Genomic DNA, 19,694 nt, shown 5'->3' with positions numbered 1-19,694 from the left:
GCTCTCATCATTTCACAGCTGGTCCCTCACAAGAGCCCCAGCGGTCTGCAAGCTCTGTATCCCCCATGCCCTAGCCCATCTCCCTGACCCACAGCTCAACATCCACAACACTTGGTCTGATGCTCACATTCACCCTCTCCCAAGTAGAGGGCTCCGAGCCCTCTGGCATAGCTTAGCAATTTTTGGACCCCCAGAAAACATCTGTCTTTCATTTCATTTCATTTTCATACAGCTCTGATTATTGGAGGTTTACTGTTAACTTCAGGTAATGTCACCTCAGTAACATAGAGTGTAGCGCAAGCTTAGGTCCTTAGGCATGTTCAAGGCATCTGGTGTGGTTGGGCTGACAACTGCCCTACTCGTGGCATTGGAGGTGGTGGGTAAACTGTGCCCTAGACTGACTGCAGGACTCTGCAATCCCCTTCCTCACCATCACCTCCTTTCTGACTGCTCCAGGACCAGGGACAGGGCTGAGCGAGGACGGTGCATTGAGGGAGAGTGGTCTAATGCTCCGCTGCGCTGTGTACCCATGCTTTGGGGTCACTGTCATGCTCCTGCTGGCCCCAGCCCTTTACGCGTGTCCTACCACTTGCCCATGGTCATGTCTGGATGACCCATCTGGCAGTCCAGTTCCACCAAGGTCATGCCTGGCCAGAGTTCTCTGGACATCACTGAGTGGATGGGCTCTGCTGGTCCTGGCTGGCATCTCTCTGGCAGAGTGTCCAGGTGGCCCTGGTCCAGGCTCTGTTGTCAGAGCTCTCATATCAGCAGCTGTCGTGAGCTCCCATGCATCAGCCTGTCGTCACTGAGATTCAGAGAAGCTTTTTGATCATGATGGTGCTGTCTTCCGAAGAGGGTGCTACAACGTTTTGTCTCAAATCACGACTCTGCTGCTCCCTAATTGTGAGCCACCATCTCTCATTGACAACTTGTGAGCAGCGGAATCTAACCTAGGATGACGAGGACAAATGGGCACATATGCTTGGCTTGGTGACGACACACTCCCTCTTTCTCCTGCCTCCTGTCAAAGGCCCAAAAGGCACAGGACAAAGGCTCAAGGAGAGCCCAGCCTTGCCCACGTCCCCTCAGCCTTGTAGGCCACCGGAGAAGCTGGGACTGCTTCCACCTCCTTTGGAGGGTACAGTTGAGTGTGCTCTTGGAGGGCTTTATCCAAGTTGGCCTAAAATTCACCCTGAAACCACCATTTTTCCCCAGTTCAAAGCACCAACCCAGTCTAACGTCAACAAGCAGAAAAAACCCAGCCTCTATAGCTCTGGGAAGGGACACTTGCGTGGAGAGCAGGTTTGGAGTGGACAACACCTCTCATGTTCTTCACTGACTGTGTAGAAGGAATGGACTCAGAGAATTCAGACTCGCTCCAGGAGGGGCAGGTGAGAGGATCCCCTTTCTGCTGCCCCACCTCCCACTCTGCAGCCTGTGGGGCTATTCGGGGTGAAGTTCCCACTGCGTGTCTGCTGACAGTGAATGAATGGACAAATGCAGGCTCACCTAAGGGGAGAGCCACTACTCTCTGTTCTTGTTCCTCGTCCAGAAGAGGAGGATCCCAGAGAGGAGCCTGTTGGAATGCGAGGAGCCCAACAGCTGTGGCTTCCCTGGGCCTCATGCTGCTCAGTATTCTGAACCTCTCTCTCCCTAGGCATTCAGGCTCTGGGAGGCCACAGGCTTGCCTTCCTGCCAGCCCCTGACTGTAAGATGGCATTCCTTAATTGCCGGGGCTGCATCACTTACCCAGGTAAGCCCGTGACCTGGCATGAAATAGTGCAGTCAATGTAGGCTGGATAAACACGTACATGATGCCTGGATGACTGCGAAGATTAGTACCATTTCATGCTTGAGAATCTTCACTGGATGCTGCCTGGCAAGTGGAAGGATATGGAAGCAGGACCTCTCCCGAGGGGCCTCTGTGTTGAATGACCTGTAGGAACCTTGAGTGCGTTAACTGAACCCTTCAGGGCTTCAGTCTTCTCACCCGAAAACAGGGGATGACGTCTGCCCTTCCTGTCCAGAGGTGTGGGACAGAGTGGGCGCCCTGTGTTGTGAGGAGTAAGCAGGCTCAGGGGCAGGTGCACGGGAGAGTGCTGGCGGTGCAGGAGCCTCCACGGCAGCGGCAGCAGCCTGTCCAGCAAAGCAGCGGCAGGCGCTGGCTTGTGGGGGCTTCCAAGGGTGTGACACCCCTGCCTCATGACTCCCTGGGGAATCGCCAGGGCAGGCACAGCAGTTACAATAGAAACTTGTAGAGGGGGCAGACAAACAGCAGGGGAAAAAGGGGCACAGAACCTGCCCCTTCTGCCATGTCCTCCTTGGGTCAGGGAAGGGCTCTATTGAGTACAGTGCCCCAACCCTCGGGCTGGATGGCCTGTGTCACTAAAACTTCATTCTCAGCTACAGTGCAATCTGCTACATGAATAACTAAATGTCTTCTCTTTATGCCTTTGTTAGATGTGGCATATTAACACATTTGCTAAGAAAGAAATGTTTATCAGATCCTATGCCTGGGTTTTGAATGAGGACACATGGTATGGGGACAGACACAGGAATGCTAAAGCAGTGACCTGAAAAGCCACACTGGGAGGGGCACCATGGCCTGGAAGGAACAGGGTGAATCCCCCTGTGTGGTATGCAGTCCCCACTGCGGGCATGAGAGCATGACCAGCAGGCAGAGTAGGGTGGGGCCATCAGTGGCTTTTCGTAGGAGGTGGTGGTGGTAAAGAAGATGATGGATTTCAGGGGGTAGATGAAGCTAAAGAAAAACAGTAAATTAATTCAACATGAATAAGAGATATGGCCTAAAAATAATCCAGAACCAAAATATTTTGTTAAGAACAATGGCTACCATTTATCAGGGTTCCTACAGGCCTAGCACTATGCATCACTTCCTCAGGCAGTACAGAGGAAGAAGACTAGCCTGAGGGCTGCGGGAAAGTTATTCAGCCTCTTTAGCCCTCAGAGGCCTCCTGTAAGAAAGAGCCTTAATTATAGTATCTACCCCAAGGGACTCTTTTATGTATTTAATTTTATAATAGTTTTTATAATAATAATTTTATTTATTTTATATTATAAATTTAATTTATTTATCTTCATCTACTTAAAAGGCAGAGTGACACACCGAGAGAGATCTTCCACCTGCTGGTTCACTTCCTCCGATGCCTGCAGGAATGGGTATAGGCCAGGCTGAAGCCAGGAGTCTGGAAATCCATCCTGGTCTCCCACATGGGTGGCTGGGGTCTGCACACTTGGGCCACCCTCTTCTGGCACCCAGGATGTATTAGCACAGAGCTGGATCGGAAGCAGGGTAGCTGGGACTTGACCTAGCACTCCAATGTGGAAAGTAGGTGCTCAGACAGCAGCTTAACCCCGTACGCTGCAACACCTGCCTGTATTTTTAGGATGAAGACACACACTGCACATCATGTGCTTGTTGCAATGGCTGGCACGCAGTATGCACTCAGCAAATGCCAGCCCTACTTACTATCATTTTAAACTCCTCCATTGCTCTAAGAAGTTGTGATTCAGTTTCTAAAATTGTGAATTAAACAACTTTTTTGAGGGTTGTCTAGTCCTGAAATCTCTGGATTTCCACTCACTAGGATTTACTTCTCTACACAGGTAAGGACAAGTGGAAGCACCACTCTAATGCCTTCCTCATCACGGAAAAATGCCACACAAAGGGAGAGTACTGTTACTAATAGAACCCAAACGAAACAGGGATTCTGTGGATGATGAGTTGACTAGGGGGAAAATATCTTGGCTCTCTGAGGTTTCTGGTCTAAATCTGTGAAGACATAACCCTCAATTTAACTGATCTCACTTAAAAGATCTATTTGTGACACACAAGTCTTGTTTAGGACAAAGGAGACAGAAGGAACAGGAAATCTAAGTGTCTCTAGAGGGAATGTTTTTCCTAGTTAGACTAAAAGTATATGGTTAAAAGCCTTTCTAATGACAGTGCTGGGGAGTGGAGCCTACACAGGTGTGATAAGCTATGCACTTTCTATCTGCACAATTGCAGTGATTTGAGGGACATGATTTGTTTGAGCCATGTGGTTTCCAAATCCATCTCATAATAGTTAACTTAGCACTGCTTCGGTTCACTAAGCATGTCAAGGCTTAGGATGGCGGGGGAACTTGTGTTTCATTGAATGAGATAAATGATTATAAGGAGGAAAACTAGGGCTCTATCCCTGCAAGGCTGACAATTAGAATACAGACGAGAGAACTTGCCTTTCTTTCACTTTGAGAAAAGGTAGAATTAATTCCAATAGAAAGTGTAGCAATTGGAAAGTGGAGGGGGCTGATGAGTTGGGGAGAGTGAGAAAAGTAGTTACCTGAATGTAAGTAAAGAGCTAACTTCTAAGCATGTGTCTCGCCAACATATGAATCGATGTCCTTCAAAATTACCTTGAGAGTGCATATCCGTATTCCAGGGATGTAGCTAATGCTCAGAACATCTGGGGCATTGCTGCTGCAGATTTTTCTTGTTATTCTTTACAGTATGACTGCACAGTTAACTTAATTTCATAATGATGAAAGACCATTACATTACGTCCAGCACTTCACATGTTTGTAACCAGACAGAAGAAACATCATTCTGTGGGTCGATGTCTCACTGTCACCAGCCTTTTTATACCTATGACACTTCCCCAAGTCTTTGCAGGACTACTGTGTGGCAAGAGCTCTTTTGTCTCAAGCGCTCAGCTCTAGCTCTCTCTACTCACAAGGACCAGGGCACACAATTAAGATCAAAGTCTTTCTTACAAAATGATTTTGACAAGACAGTGACCATACACAAAGAAAGCATGGGCACAAGGAAAGTCTATAAAGAGAATTACTCATCACAAGAGTAACAAATGCTGTTTTGGTTCATCTGATGGGACACAGGTGTTGCTTTGATATACAGAACACTTTGCAGTATTTATTAAAAAGTGATTTTATCTGTTTTGTTAGACACAGGTTGAACAGTGATAGGATATTATATGGATTTCAAGTCAAATTCTCAGTTCATTCAGCTGGAACTTGGAAATACGTGCAATTTACCTCACTACTTCATTCTGTCAACACGTATTTAGTGGGCATACTATGTGTTAGGCATGGTACAAGATTCAGGAAAGTACATATTTATCAGACATAATCACCTCTCCATCATTGTGTATGTTAAGATACTAAAAACATAAATAAAAATTTAAAAAGACAATAAAGAGCTACAAATTACTACAGGAATGTTTTAAGAGCCATAGGATTATACTGTAGGTCCATACATGGTCCATAGGTGTGGACAGATTTCTTTAAAAACCAGAGGAAGAGGGGCATATATAGAGAGAAGGCGAAAGAAGAGCAAGGAGATGAAGAGGATGGCAGATGCAACAGCCTGGAGGTAAGAATTCAGCTTGGAACAACTGAGCAGTGTGGGTACTGGGTAGAGTAGAGAGGAAGAAAGGGCTGGCAAAGTGTGAGTTGGGGAGATCACACATGGGTCTAAATAAAGGTCTTTGGCACTCTACAAACCACAGGAAGCCATGGAAAGATTTTCTAAACTGGGAGATGATTACTAGATTTATGCTTAGAAAGTTTACTAATGTAATGCCCAGGGGCTATGACCAGTGTCTATAACCCAGGGGCTTTCTAGGGCTCACCCCAGTAAAGTTGCTTTGAAGAAATTTGCAATACGTGGTAACAAGTGAACTGAGGCAGCTTAGAAAATGAAGTGTTCCCCACCCTGAAGGTTCACGTTTGGGCGCTGTCCACAAGCCAGGTGCTGAAGAATAAGCCAGCAGCCACCTAAGGGAGCATCATCGGAAGCGGGCAGGTGGCGCAAGGTGCTAGCGTCTCCCTCAGGGGCCGGGAAAAGGGAGTTGGTCTTTTTATTTATTTAAAAAAATTTTTTTTGACAGGCAGAGTGGACAGTGAGAGAGAGAGAGACAGAGAGAAAGGTCTTCCTTTTGCCGTTGGTTCACCCTCCAATGGCCGCCGCGGCCAGCGCACTGCGCTGATCCAAAGCTGGGAACCAGGTGCTTCTCCTGGTCTCCCATGGGGTGTAGGGCCCAAGGACATGGGCCATCCTCCACTGCACTCCCTGGCCACAGCAGAGAGCTGGCCTGGAAGAGGGGCAACCGGGACAGAATCCGGCGCCCCGACCGGGACTAGAACCCGGTGTGCTGGCGCCGCAAGGCGGAGGATAAGCCTATTGAGCCGCAGCACCGGCCGATTGGTCTTTCTTCACCTTTTACCCATTTACTTTTCCCCTACCCTATTTATCCTCTCCCTCTCCCTTCTTCCTTCTCTATTTTTCATTTTTTTGACAATCCAGGAAGCTCTAGCTCTCTCAGGGTGATTCTTGTTTCATCAGAACTTCTCCTTACAGAGAGTCAACAGAACATTGATGGCAAAGCACACATCCCTTTATCTTAAGGTTCATGATTGGCTGTAATGCTAAATCGGCCACCCCAGACTCTCCTGATAGTGTCACTGTTAAATTATAGTTTTTATTAGTAGTTATTATTGACAAAACATTTAGTGTGGGGCAGGCAGTTTGCCAGGCACTCTACTTCTCTAAGCCTAAGAGGAGACTCTATTATCTCTCTTTCACTGAGTATGGGTTGACTTGGAAGTGTGGTGGTTGTGATTTCTGCTAGTTGCTCCATAAATGATTATTGGGATAAAATAACTAAAGGTGAGTATAGAAGAGGAAGGCAATAGAACTCATTGGTAGGCTACTATGCAGAGTTTCTTTTGAGCCACTTTAGTTTCATAGCAATCCTGTGAAGCTGTACTATGATAATCCCCATTTTACAGATTCAGATGCCATGGCTCAGAGAGGTCAAATAATTGGCAGAGGTGACACAATTAGTAAGTGGCTGAGCCAGTTTATAAATTTGGGACAGATTCGGAAGCCCATGTTCTTTCATTTGGAGAGCGTCTTCAGTTTTATGAGCCAGTTACTTCACATCTACAGTCTTGTCTAAATTTAGCAGGGGCAAACTCATTCTTCTGCAGATCTGCCTTGAGTCTTCCGTCTCCTATGCTTCTCTAGCTCTGGGAGGGTAGCTTCCAGCACCAGAGCATGCCAGGGTGTGCAGGGCTCAGAGAACGGTGGCACTCTTGTTGGCTGTAATTGCACTCTTATTAGGTCATAAGTTGTCATCAAACTGACCTGGCCTTTGTCTGAATCCCACTGGACAGTTTTGGTCTCAGTATCGGTATTGGAAATGTCAGTGTGGTAAATGGCCTTCAACAGGGAGGAGGGAGGCTGAGAACAAAGTCTCCTTCAAATGAATTGCTAGTGGACGGCAGTTAACAGAGTCAACACCTCACTTGCTTTAAATCTGGAGTGGCTGTGAAAGAGAGAGAATCTGCTGGATCGAAGAAGAAGCAATCTGATTCATTTGAATTAATTTTTATCTCCCAGGTGGAGGTCCCTAGCATCACCCTCCCATTCTCTGATCCCTATGCACAGCCCCCATAACCCCAAAGGACAAAACACTAGTCCATGGTGGGCAGTGCCTACACTTCCTCTTCCTCTAGTTTAATTAAAACTACTAGTCCTGGGGTCACTGAGCCTCAGAATATCTGTGACCTGAGATCTTTAACCCACCTACACCTGAAGGAGTTGCTAGCTGGTGCTCAGAGTGAGGGCAACATCTCCTTTCTGTGACAGCAAACTCCAGCTATGAGCTCTTGTAAACGGCAGATTCAGGGGTCTGGGTGAAGGACCCGAAGCCCCAGGTCAATGCTTACAAAGCCGCATGCCAACTGGCGTCACCGTTCATCTTACCTTGAGCCTCTGGCCCTTGTTTTTCAGAAGTGGATCCACCAAGATGGCAATTTAAATATGTGTGAGGAGAATGTGGATTGTAGAGTTTGACATTTAGTCTATAAAAGGTAGCTTTTCTGCTCCAGATCCATTTGCTTGCCCCCTTTTAGAAACAATTCCTGTTCCCTTTTGGTCTGGGACAGATCGCACCAACCACTGAAAGCCCAGTACACCCGGCAGGATCACTGCTGTGCTGAGTACACACGGTGGGACCACGTGCTGCTGAGTACACATGGCAGGATCTCTGCTGTGCTCAGTACACGCGGCAGGATCACTGCTGTGCTGAGTACACACGGCAGGATCACTGCTGTGCTCAGTACACGCAGCAGGATCACTGTTGTGCTGAGTACACGCGGCAGGATCACTGCTGTGCTCAGTACACGCGGCAGGATCACTGCTGTGCTGAGTACACACGGTGGGACCACGTGCTGCTGAGTACAAATGGCAGGACCACTGCTGTGCTCAGTACATGCGGCAGGATCACTGCTGTGCTCAGTACACATGGCAGGACCACTGCTGTGCTCAGTACACGTGGCAGGATCACTGCTGTGCTCAGTACACACGGCAGGATCACTGCTGTGCTGAGTACACATGGCAGGATCACTGCTGTGCTCAGTACACGCGGCAGGACCACTGCTGTGCTCAGTACATGCGGCAGGATCACTGCTGTGCTCAGTACACGCGGCAGGATCACTGCTGTGCTGAGTACACATGGCAGGATCACTGCTGTGCTCAGTACATGCGGCAGGATCTCTGCTGTGCTGAGTACACACGGTGGAACCACGTGCTGCTGAGTACACATGGCAGGACCACTGCTGTGCTCAGTACACGCGGCAGGATCACTGCTGTGCTCAGTACACCCGGAAGAATCACTGCTGTGCTGAGTACACATGGTGGGACCACGTGCTGCTCAGTACACATGGCAGGACCACTGCTGTGCTCAGTACATGCGGCAGGATCACTGCTGTGCTCAGTACACGCGGCAGGATCACTGCTGTGCTGAGTACACACGGTGGAACCACGTGCTGCTGAGTACACATGGCAGGACCACTGCTGTGCTCAGTACACGCGGCAGGATCACTGCTGTGCTCAGTACATGCGGCAGGATCACTGCTGTGCTCAGTACATGTGGCAGGATCTCTGCTGTGCTGAGTACACACGGTGGAACCACGTGCTGCTGAGTACACATGGCAGGACCACTGCTGTGCTCAGTATACGCGGCAGGATCACTGCTGTGCTCAGTACACCCGGCAGAATCACTGCTGTGCTGAGTACACACGGTGGGACCACGTGCTGCTGAGTACACATGGCAGGACCACTGCTGTGCTCAGTACATGCGGCAGGATCACTGCTGTGCTGAGTACACACTGCAGGACCACGTGCTTTGCTGAGTACACACAGCAGGATCACTGCTGTGCTCAGTACACACGGCAGGACCACGTGCTTTGCTGAGTACACACGGCAAGATCACTGCTGTGCTCAGTACATGCGGCAGGATCACTGCTGTGCTGAGTACATGCAGCAGGATTACTGCTGTGCTGAGTACACATGGCAGGACCACTGCTGTGCTCAGTACATGCGGCAGGACCACTGCTGTGCTCAGTATACGCGGCAGGATCTCTGCTGTGCTGAGTACACACGGTGGGACCACGTGCAGCTGAGTATACATGGCAGGACCACTGCTGTGCTCAGTACACGCGGCAGGATCACTGCTGTGCTGAGTACACACGGCAGGATCACTGCTGTGCTCAGTACATGTGGCAGGATCACTGCTGTGCTGAGTACACATAGCAGGATCACTGCTGTGCTGAGTACACATGGCAGGATCACTGCTGTGCTGAGTACACGCGGCAGGAGCACGTGCTTTGCTGAGTAAACATGGCAGGATCACTGCTGTGCTGAGTACACACGGCAGGACCATGTGCTGCTGAGTACACACGGCAGGACCACTGCTGTGCTGAGTACACATGGCAGGACCATGTGTTGTGCTGAGTACTCATGGCAGGATCATGGGCTGCTGCTGAGTCAGGCCGTCTTCATTCAAGCACTGCCTGCTTCAGGCCGACAGGTGGCAGAGCGGAGCCATCCTGGGAAGACCAGTGGCAGCAGAACTCCAGGGGCTGCTGCTCTATTTCAGAGCCAGGCAGAGTTAGGGAGCTGCTGGGCCAGTACTCTCAGCTTAAAGGTGAGGAAACCGAGGACAAACCAAGGTCACAGAGGTCACTGGTGCAGACTCCAAATAGGAACCAGACTCCCTCTGTTTACCGAAGGATTTGTCATCCACTTTATCAACTTGCTTCAGGATTACCCTCAATAGAGAACTGGGTATGAGTGGGACCTGGGCACCAGTCCTGATGGATGCCATTTTGCCAGCATTTTACCTCTTTGATTTTCAATTTCTCTCCTTGTAAAAAGCCAGGAATGGAGGATGATGATAATAAGTCCCATCTTACCCATCCTGCAGGTTTTCTTGTTAATAAGCAAAAATAAATGTCAAATGAGAAGGTAAGACAAAATCCATCAAGAGGGAATGCTACAAACATATACAGCCTGGGCCAGCGCTGCGGCTCACTAGACTAATCCTCCACCTGCGGCGCCGGCACACCGGGTTCTAGTCCCAGTTGGGGTGCTGGATTCTGTCCCAGTTGCTCCTCTTCCAGTCCAGTTCTCTGCTGTGGCCTGGGAGGGCAGTGGAGGATGGCCCAGGTGCTTGGGCCCTGCACCCACATGGGAGACCAGGAGGAAACACCTGGCTCCTGGCTTCGGATCGGTGCAGCGTGCCAGCCGTGGCAGCCATTTGGGGGGTGAACCAATGGAAAAAGGAAGACTTTTCTCTCTGTCTCTCTCTCTCTCTCTCACTGTCTAACTCTGCCTGTCAGAAAAAAAAAAAAAAATAAAGCCTGACTGTTATTCAGGGCTAATGTGGGTTGTTGCGTTTTCTTTCTATGGATAACAGAGACAGTCAACTGGACCAGAGCAGAGAGGTGGGAGATGAGTGCTCATGAGCATCGAAAACCTGTGGAGACTTCTCTAGCTCCTCGTAACCTGCAGAAGGTGTGTGCATGTGAACATGTGTGCGTACACGTATGGGCATGCGCATCTGCAGGGGTGTCTTGGGTAAAGGGCTAGGGAGGAGGAAAATCAGAGCCCTTTTCTGCGTTCTGGTGACGGGGGTTAAGGGAGGGGTAGGGATGGTAGAGGCCCACCTGTCAGACACGTCGAGGAGCGGCAACACTGCCCACTGCCACAGGCTCAGGCCATCACCGGGAGCACCGTGCCAGAGGATCCTGCTTTGTTCCCTCCCAGTCTTATTCTCCACCAGCACCAAGGACACGTTTCCCCTCAAGACTCCACGGATGAGCCAGGCCATTCGGAGCTGTGGGCGAGAGAGGAGCCAGAGGACAAGTGTTAGTGGTGAAAGGAAACATCAGGTCCCTTTCCCGGAACTCTCAACTGAAGCCTAAAGATGTTGTGGGAGACTCAGCCAAGGTTGGCTCAGTGAGGCCAGCTGGACACCTGCTCACTCACTGTCTCCCACAGCAGCTTTCATTAAAGTTCAAGGAGCTGAGCAAGAACAACCAAGGGACAGTTTTGGAACTTTGTTCAGGTTGATAACATCATCCTAAATTTTACAAGATTCTGCCTCCAAGGGGATACCAAGATCAATGGGGTATTAAATGAACTTATTAAAGAGTAGCTGGAGAGCATTGTCTGAGGCCACAATTCACTTTGTGATCTTGGGCAAGTGATTTTGTGACTTAGTTTCTTTCAGGTATACTATATATTTATTCCTTCCCACAAGAGTCTAGAATCTTATTTGAATGGTGCTGTGTCATGAGTAAGCTAACTGAAGATCCTATGACTTGATATTTTTGGTTACTCGTAGACAAAAGTCAGACAAAAACTATCTACCCAGACCTTTTATTATGGTTGTCATTCAGAATGATGAGGCCCACTTTGCTACAATCGCCATGTTTCCATTTGTGTCTTTATTCAAGGTTTCTATGGTATTGTTCCCTAGACATTTGAAAGTACAGTCACGGCCAGAAGTGGTTATACCATAAATAAGGTCTCTGATCTTTGTGTTTAAAACAATAGAGGTTGTAGGTTTGGTAAGAACTCTCTACAATCTACCACACTTAAATAACTTAACACTTAAGTAACACTTAGAACAACTTCATCATATCATTGCCCAAAATATTTCTTTTCAGCTCTGGTAATGAAATGCCCATTGTAGAAGGGTAAAATGGGTTCTAGAACAAGCATTTTCATCAGCCATGCATCTCCTTTGATATTCTTTTATCTCTCAACCTCTCACAATTTGATTAAAGAGGATAAGTACTGTGAGGCACGGCAGCCAGTGCTCTCTTAGCTTCAAACCCTTCTCTCACAAGGTTGGGTTCCATAGAAATGATCTACCCAGTAAGCCTGGTCTATACCCACAGCCTCTTCACCTATGCCTTGCCCATTTCCCTATAACCAAGGTAGCAAATACTTGTCTCCACAGAGACCTCCCAAGAGAATTGAATGGATTTAATTTTTTTTTCGTTATCCAATTGATTTTCTTACTTTCTGTGCCAGCTACCCTTGCTAACTCTAAACTGTCTCAGTCCTCAGTCCATGCCACGCGATGTCCAACTCAGGATCATGATAGACACATGATTTCTCTTCTTGCTCCTTGACCACAGAATATCGCTGACTTGGATTTCTATGAATTCAGGCTACTGAACCTCAAGGCTCTGGATGATAGGCTGGTGGGACTTATTCATTCTCTTTGGATTTTTACAGTTGATTTCTGGATGCACGTAGCATAATGGGTATTCCAAACTCTCCCTCAGTGCTGATGCTGTCACCTCCTGCTTCCCCACTCCTGATCCACTAACTTGGACTACTTTACTAGGAATGGACTACCACCTTGGGGATGACCTCCTTTAGTGCCTGCCCTACCCCCCGCCCTGTTGCAGCGTGTCTATTAAGTATTTACCCATAGTTCCTCTTCCTTCCCTGTCCTACAGGATGATGTATCCTTCATTCAATCCTGTGAACCCTGTCCCATTCACTGTTCCCTGGCCCTTGCTATTTTAGTCGCAGCCCTTCCTCCAGCAACTTCAGTCTCTCTGCCTTCTGGCTCCTCTGTCTATAAAGATCAGATTTCACCCATGATGAAAAAAAAATCCTCCGATTCTGCTGGTTCCTCTGGCTTGCCATCCACTTCTGTGCATCCACTCAGCTGCTAACAACTTGTAACTTCTGCTTTATTTACCTTGCTCTTTATATTCTTTCAACCTGGCTTCTATCCTCATGTCATCATTACTCTAACAAAGTAACTCTCAACATATCCTCTAACACCTACTCTTGCATTCTTCCCATAGTCTCCTGAATTTCCTCTCCCTCTCCAATTCTCCCATAGATCTCTGCCAGTTTCCTGTTTATCATGACATCTGTAACTCGGAGTTCAACAATTTTCAACGGCTTCTCATTCCATATAGAAAAAAAGGGCTCAGATTCCTCTATAATCTAAGGAAATCAACTTTAAAATCATTCAAAAGTTAAGCCACATGTATCCTCCAATTCAGAATGGTCAAAGAGCTCTAGAATCAGAAGGATCTGGATTGAAAACCTGTCCTTGTCACTTTGGTCACATTGTTTAATCATTTTGAAGCTCAGTTTCCTATTCTACAAGATGGCAATAGTTCTATTTGATAGGCTGACAGTGACTACTGTGAGATGACAACGTAACAAAGTGTTAAGAAGGAACTGTGGCTGAACCAGGGAGGCAGCAGATAGTACATGCCTCGGGGAAGTGGGCGAGCACAGGGATGCAATACGTGACTTTGGAGAGAAGTGAATGAGAAGGGGTGACATGATTTTAACCTCTCACCCACACGCTGGATATAAAAAAGCTGGTGGTTGTCTATTAGCAGAGAGTTTTTGGATTCAGCATTTGGCACATCACGAGTTCTACCTCCCCTTCTAAGGAGGAGGGAAGGGGAAGGTTCTCTTTTCATCTAAAATCAGAAGGAGTGGTTTTTATGCCACAAGGAACCCTCAATCTTAACCCCATGTTGTTTGGGATGCACAGTAGATTAGGGTCTATCTCCTACCTGCAAAACCTAAAGTTTGAACTAGGGGCTGGTTAGCAGCTCTGATGTGGCAGAACACGAGAGCAAGTGGTTGCATTGGATGGCTTGCACTCCCAGAGTTTACTGGGAGAATGTTGCATGAAGACTAGAGGGGAACTGTACACAAGGGAGCCATGTGGGGTTTTAGATCTTGCTTAAGAGGGCTGTGTGGAAGAGTAAACAGAGTAAGCAGAAATGAAGCTGCCAGTATCTTGAGATGCAAAGGGCAGAGGGAGGCAGAAGCGACCACTTGAAATAGAGCGCCAGTAGCCCCAGTCAAGAGGAAAGCTTCCCAGCCACGGTGGAGGAAGCCAGCAAAAGGTAGATCTGCAAGGGAACTAGCAAATGTCTATAAGCCTCAAGCACTTGTCACACTCAGAGAACGCCAATGCCAGCTCCTTGCAACCAACCCCGTGAAGCACGAGCATTCTTCACCTCCTGTCTCTCCCTATTCTCACAATCCCAAAGGGTCATAAGTCAGCAAGATGGCAGAAGAGAAGTTTGGTTGAGAGCCAGAGAGGTCACTGACCTTTCCCCTCATTTTGGGCTCTCCATCTGCAATAGATCCAAGGGCAGTGGGGGAAGGGGAGAAAAAGCAGCCCTGGCTTTCAAGCCAGGCTGAAGTTTTGCCTGATTGGGCATTCGGATTACTGAGAAGCCTGTGCTTTTGTTTTGAGGCGATGGAAGAATGGCTGCAGGAGTAGTGGGGCCTGCCACAGGTTTCACCCAGTAGCCTGCACCTGGGAGCTCAGTGGACAAGGCTCCCAGACACCCTCACACCAGTCTACCCGCCAGATTCACGTCTGCCTTGCGTTTTTTCTCATCTGTGCTTTTCGTCTGTTCATTGCACCTACCAGCTCTTTCCTCCTTTCTACTTCAGTGGAATCTGTTTGCTTTCCAAGAAGCCTTTTCTTATCACCCCTCTCAGAAATGATCTCCCCCTGCTCTGAAATCTTATCACTGAGCCGACTGGGACCACCGTGGGCTGCAGCCCTGCTGTCTTGCCCTCCCTCTCTCCTGCCCCTCCATGCTCCTTGTACTTCAAGTGCCTTCAGGCAGGGTCTATCTTGCTTATCTTGTATTCACAGTAGTTGCTAAGGGAGGGCACAAGGTAGGAGCCAATCCATGTCAGAATGAATAAAAATGTTCCTGTGTACAGGCAGCCACTGCTGTTTTTGCCAGGTCCCCCTCCCAGAGATAGCAAATCAGCTTTCTACTCCATGAAGCTCTTTCACTTACCTGTACCCTAGGGGTCAGGTTCCAAGGCCGGGGAGAGAGGACGGCCCACTTCCCAGCTACATGGCTATATTCTAAACTGCCCAGTTCTGCTATCTTTGGAGATTTTGAGTTTGAAGAAGATGCTGCTGGTGACATGAGCATGTCAGTGAGACACAGTCCTGTTACATCTACACTAGAGCCACGGGCCAGCTGGATGCTGAGCTTTGTCCATCTTCCTGCACTGTATATTAGCCAGTCAGGGCAGGAGACATGGAACTGCACCAGCCACCAAGGGACAATGGTAAGGCTATGGCATCCTTACCCTTTTGGGATCTGTCTTGGTATCGATCCTTGAGGGGATAATCATCTATCCCTTTACAAACACTTGCTACCTACCTGGATACTGTGCATATCTTCCCTGCCTCAGGGACCTTATTGTATAGCCAGGGAGTCAGAATTTAAGTGAAAGATTACAAGTGTGCTGAGTGTAGCAGAAGGTGAAGTTATTGGAGCCACCTGAAAGTCAAGAACTAAGTTGCAAGAGGGTCCAGGCAAGTTCCCTATAATCACACAACCACAAGGCTTAGGCTGAGACAGCTGCTTGACCCAGCTGTTCAGAGTTATGAATAAATTGGGGAATTTTAAGATGAAATTTTCTTTCACCTTATAATGGTATCACTTACGTTACAGACAGCAGAAAACACCTATATAGAGTGACAACTCAAGCCAAAGCATACACTGTCTGACATTCAACAATGCCCAGTTCAGGAACTGATGGTAAGGCCTCAGAATAAGACTACAAATTGGCGGCCAGTGAGCAGCTAGCAGATGTGTTTTGGGCCCATGACTTTTTTGTGCAGAGTCTTTAGTAGGGTGTCAGATCCAGGCAGATTTCTTTTTCTGCAAGATACAAGCAGTCCAGAGCCTACTGTCCTGCCTGTGCCCTACTTCTCCCCAGTAGTGACAGCCTCAGGGACTTCAGATTCTGCCCCTAGGAGTCGGCAGTGCTTGGCTGCTTAGTGTGCGGTCCTCAGATTGGTCCATCAGTATCACTAGGAACTTGTTAGAGCGCAGAATCTGGCCTGGACCTAGTGAATCTGTAGAGAAGCAGTAAGATAGACAGCAGCTCCCCGGACCCTGCCCCTAGGCGACTCTGACTTATCCCACTGCCTTTCCGGAATGCCCTGAAAGCAACTACCTGTGTATCAGCATGCATTCTCCGGTGGCTTCTCACACTGTCCTTGCTTCCTTACTTACCGACCACGGCATACCTGGGAGGCTGTGCTCCAAAGTCTAAGCGTATTTACCGTGTGTCCTTGAAGCAAACCTCTTACCTCTTCTGGGACTCTGTTTTTTTTTTTAAAAATTAGAAGACCAGGTGATAATAACCATCCCTTCCCTGCCTACCTTAAAAGGTGGTTATAAACAATGAGTGCCATAAAGGAGTAGAGATGGAGTCCACATGATGTGAAAGGCCTGGGGAAAATGGTGGTTTTCAACCCGTGCTGATAACTAGAATCAGCTGGGAAGCTTTCCAAACTACCAATGTCTGGGCTGCTTCCCAGAGATTCTGATTTAAGTGGCCTCAGGTAGGTCCTGGGCATCAGCAGGCTTTAACATCTCTCCAGGTGACTGTAAAGTGCAGCCTGGGTTGAGACCACTGGGGAGATGGGGCTACTTAGGGCAGGAAGCAGCCTGGTTCTCTCAGTGAGGGGCCCATCTTCATCTTGGACTTTGAGTAAGAGCCAATTCTCAATCATGAAAAAAAAATACCTTAAAATGTGCCCACCATCAGCACGGTGCAGAGGGAGGACCCAGCTCTCAGCACAGGGCCTTCCTGGGGCGGCCATATCCCTCCAGGCAAAGGCCGATTGTGAAGCAGGAATGATCTGAGGATGCAGATGGGGCCAGCACTCCCCTCTGGGCCCTGCAGAGAGGTTCTCACCAGTTTCTCAGAACTGGAGGACTGAGGTCACCTCTTCCTGAATATTCTTATTACGGCCGCGTCTAGGAGTATAGAGCACTGTGCGTGGTTCCCAGAGCAGAGCGCAGACTCGCTCCCTCTCAAAGACTTCCATTTCTCCTGCCTAGTTCTACGTTGGAGAACGCACCTGGCTCCCCTCATAGACCACTGCATGCAGATACCATACCAAGTACACCCAGCTTGCTCTTGACAGCCTAGTTCTGGTGCCTAGAATGGGTAAAAATCACTCTTGGAATTTGATCTTAAGACCTATTGCTATTTGAGTGGCCTGTGTGGTTGGGAGTCTTTTGTTAACAGACTCTTCACTGAGTCTCTGAAAGCCGCCCTGGGCACCTGCTTGGCTGCTGTCCTGTTTTCTATTTCCAGCACTGCATTCATTACTTCACCCATTTTTCAGACACAGAGTCTGAGGCTTAGAGGGGTTAAGTCGTGGGCTCCGTGGAGTCCACACTCAGCACTGTGCTCTTTCTACCACACCTCCAGTGCTACGTACATGTAAAATGTTATGGCCGTCCCTCAAGCTTTGGGGACATATTGTGAAGGTTTTCTACATCTTTGTTGCTCAGGGTGTGGGTCGTGGATCAGCCGTGTGGGCACCACCAGGGAGCTTGCTAGAAAGGCAGAGTCCCAGGCCCCACCCCACGTCAACTTGATGAATCAGAGTTTATAGTTATCCCTGGCAGACAGCTAGCAGGGTGTGTGTGTGTGTGTGTGTGTGTGTGTGTTCACACAAATCAAGCTTCTCTTACAAATGGGAAATCACATTTATGGGAAATAACACTTGTTAGATCCTGTAACAATAAACTTTTTGATCCTTCTGGACGCATCCTAATAGATATAGGTTTTAAATGGCAGCTTTTGACTAATAAACTCTTTTATATGCAGCAGCAAATGAAACCAGTGAAAAGAGACAACACCAGGAGCACGCCACGAGCAATTATGTCTGCAGGCCCAGCCGGCCTCTCACCGGGGCCTTTTTCCCTGCCTCTTGGTGGGGCCTGATAGACTTCCCAATTATGTGGTACCAGTGTTTGTCACTTTATTAATTAAAGTCCTGTATGTAAAGCAGGAGCAGTGCTGTGGCCAGGCCTAATGTTATTAGTTCTCTCATGGCCCTTTCCTCCTCCAGAGGTAATTACTGCAATTTTGTGTCTAGAATATGCCCCATGTTTGCTATGCATACCTCGTGGCAGTTCAGAACAGTCTCTTGAACTCATATTAAAAAAAAAAACACAATAATGAAATTCAGGCTGAAGTGAGACAAAAGAGACTCCATAATACCACATGATGTCCAGTCCGCATGCAACATCCCCAAAGGTGGGAAAGGCTACAGCGGGAGGTGTTATCTTTCTCTAACCTCCTGAAGGGCTGTACGAATTCCAGTAGTGGGGACAAAACCAAAGAGGGATGCTCCAGTGTGTGTTTCACTTCTGCTGCAGGAAACGTTTTAATAGACAGAGACGCTCCATGATGAAGGGATTTGGTGGGGTGTGCCCTCCCCAGTCTCCCCCACACTGGGGTCATCCAGCAAACTCCTGATGGGGGTTCAGGTCTTCCTCAACCTAAGGGGCCACCCGGTTGTGATTCTGGGTGTGAACTTGCAATTTTAAGAGTTTCTCATTTTTAACACCCTATCTCATTAACTCCAGCAGGGAGTATCGACACACTGGAAAATCCAGTGTTTTTGTTCGCCATCTTCTAATTCACCTGGAAAAATAAACAGCAACTCTCTGGCTATAAATAGCTGAATGAAAAAATCAGCCAAATGCAGTAAGAAGCTGTCCAGATGCAGATTTCTGGTAACAAGCAAATAAAATGAGCTGCTGGCAAGTACCAGACTTACAGAACACTGGATTCCTGGTCACGCAGGAGACATCCATGACCAGGATCCCGCCTGAAGCCACCACGTCTGTCTGTCTTTCTGAGGGATCACATCAAAGCCAGTGAGTGACACCCATCCAGGGACACCCATATGTCCTCTTTGTGAGAACGTGGGTGGACAATGTGAAGGTTACATGTAAAAATCATAACCTTGGGATCCCTGCCTGGTGACATTACGCAGTTAAAAGCATTTGTTTTTTTTCTTCCTTGGTCTTTTCTTTCTTTTCCATTTATTCCCCCCTTGGACATCTGTGACTTGTGATAACTAAAAGATAAACAGTAAGAGTTTGTGGGTATTAAAAGCATGTCTATGAAGAATAATTTTGATCTAGGAAAATATAACATTAACTAAAGAAAGAAGGCACAGAGACTTAGATGGTGTGATGCCAAATCCATGCCAGCCTCTAACGACAGCTGTGCTCACGTCTCTGTCTCTGTCTGGAAGGAGGTGTACAGGGCTGCTCACAGGGCTGGCGCAGGGGTGTGAGCAACTCGAGTTGTCTCCATCACACTTTACTGTATCTTCTACTGTACTTTTATAATCAATAAAAGCCAAACAATCCTATATTTAAAAGGCAGCAAGTGGGGTCCTGATGTCACAAGAAAGGAGGAGGAAAAGGTAGTGCCACCTTTGTAGGAAGGATCCAGTTCTTTCGCCTGC

General features: G+C 48.1%; 1 protein-coding gene across 2 annotated transcripts in view; it reads right to left on the bottom strand.

The window, feature by feature from the left end:
* Positions 1-19,694, bottom strand: part of ALK (ALK receptor tyrosine kinase) — a 774,540-nt gene that overhangs the window by 88,226 nt on the left and 666,620 nt on the right. For both annotated transcript variants that reach the window (XR_016229509.1, XM_051843042.3), the window contains exon 9: positions 11,035-11,204. Coding sequence is in view for 1 of the 2 variants with exons in the window: in XM_051843042.3 (XP_051699002.1) it covers positions 11,035-11,204 (170 nt within the window). In the remaining variant the exon portion in view is untranslated. The remainder of the gene's footprint in view (positions 1-11,034; positions 11,205-19,694) is intronic.

This window comes from Oryctolagus cuniculus, chromosome 2 (assembly GCF_051225735.1).
Source record: "Oryctolagus cuniculus isolate XC-2025 breed Fujian yellow rabbit chromosome 2, ASM5122573v1, whole genome shotgun sequence".
NCBI classification, from domain to species: Eukaryota; Metazoa; Chordata; class Mammalia; order Lagomorpha; family Leporidae; genus Oryctolagus; species Oryctolagus cuniculus.
The sequence above is the reverse complement of the archived record's forward strand: the minus strand, read 5'-3'. Positions and strand labels throughout refer to the sequence as shown.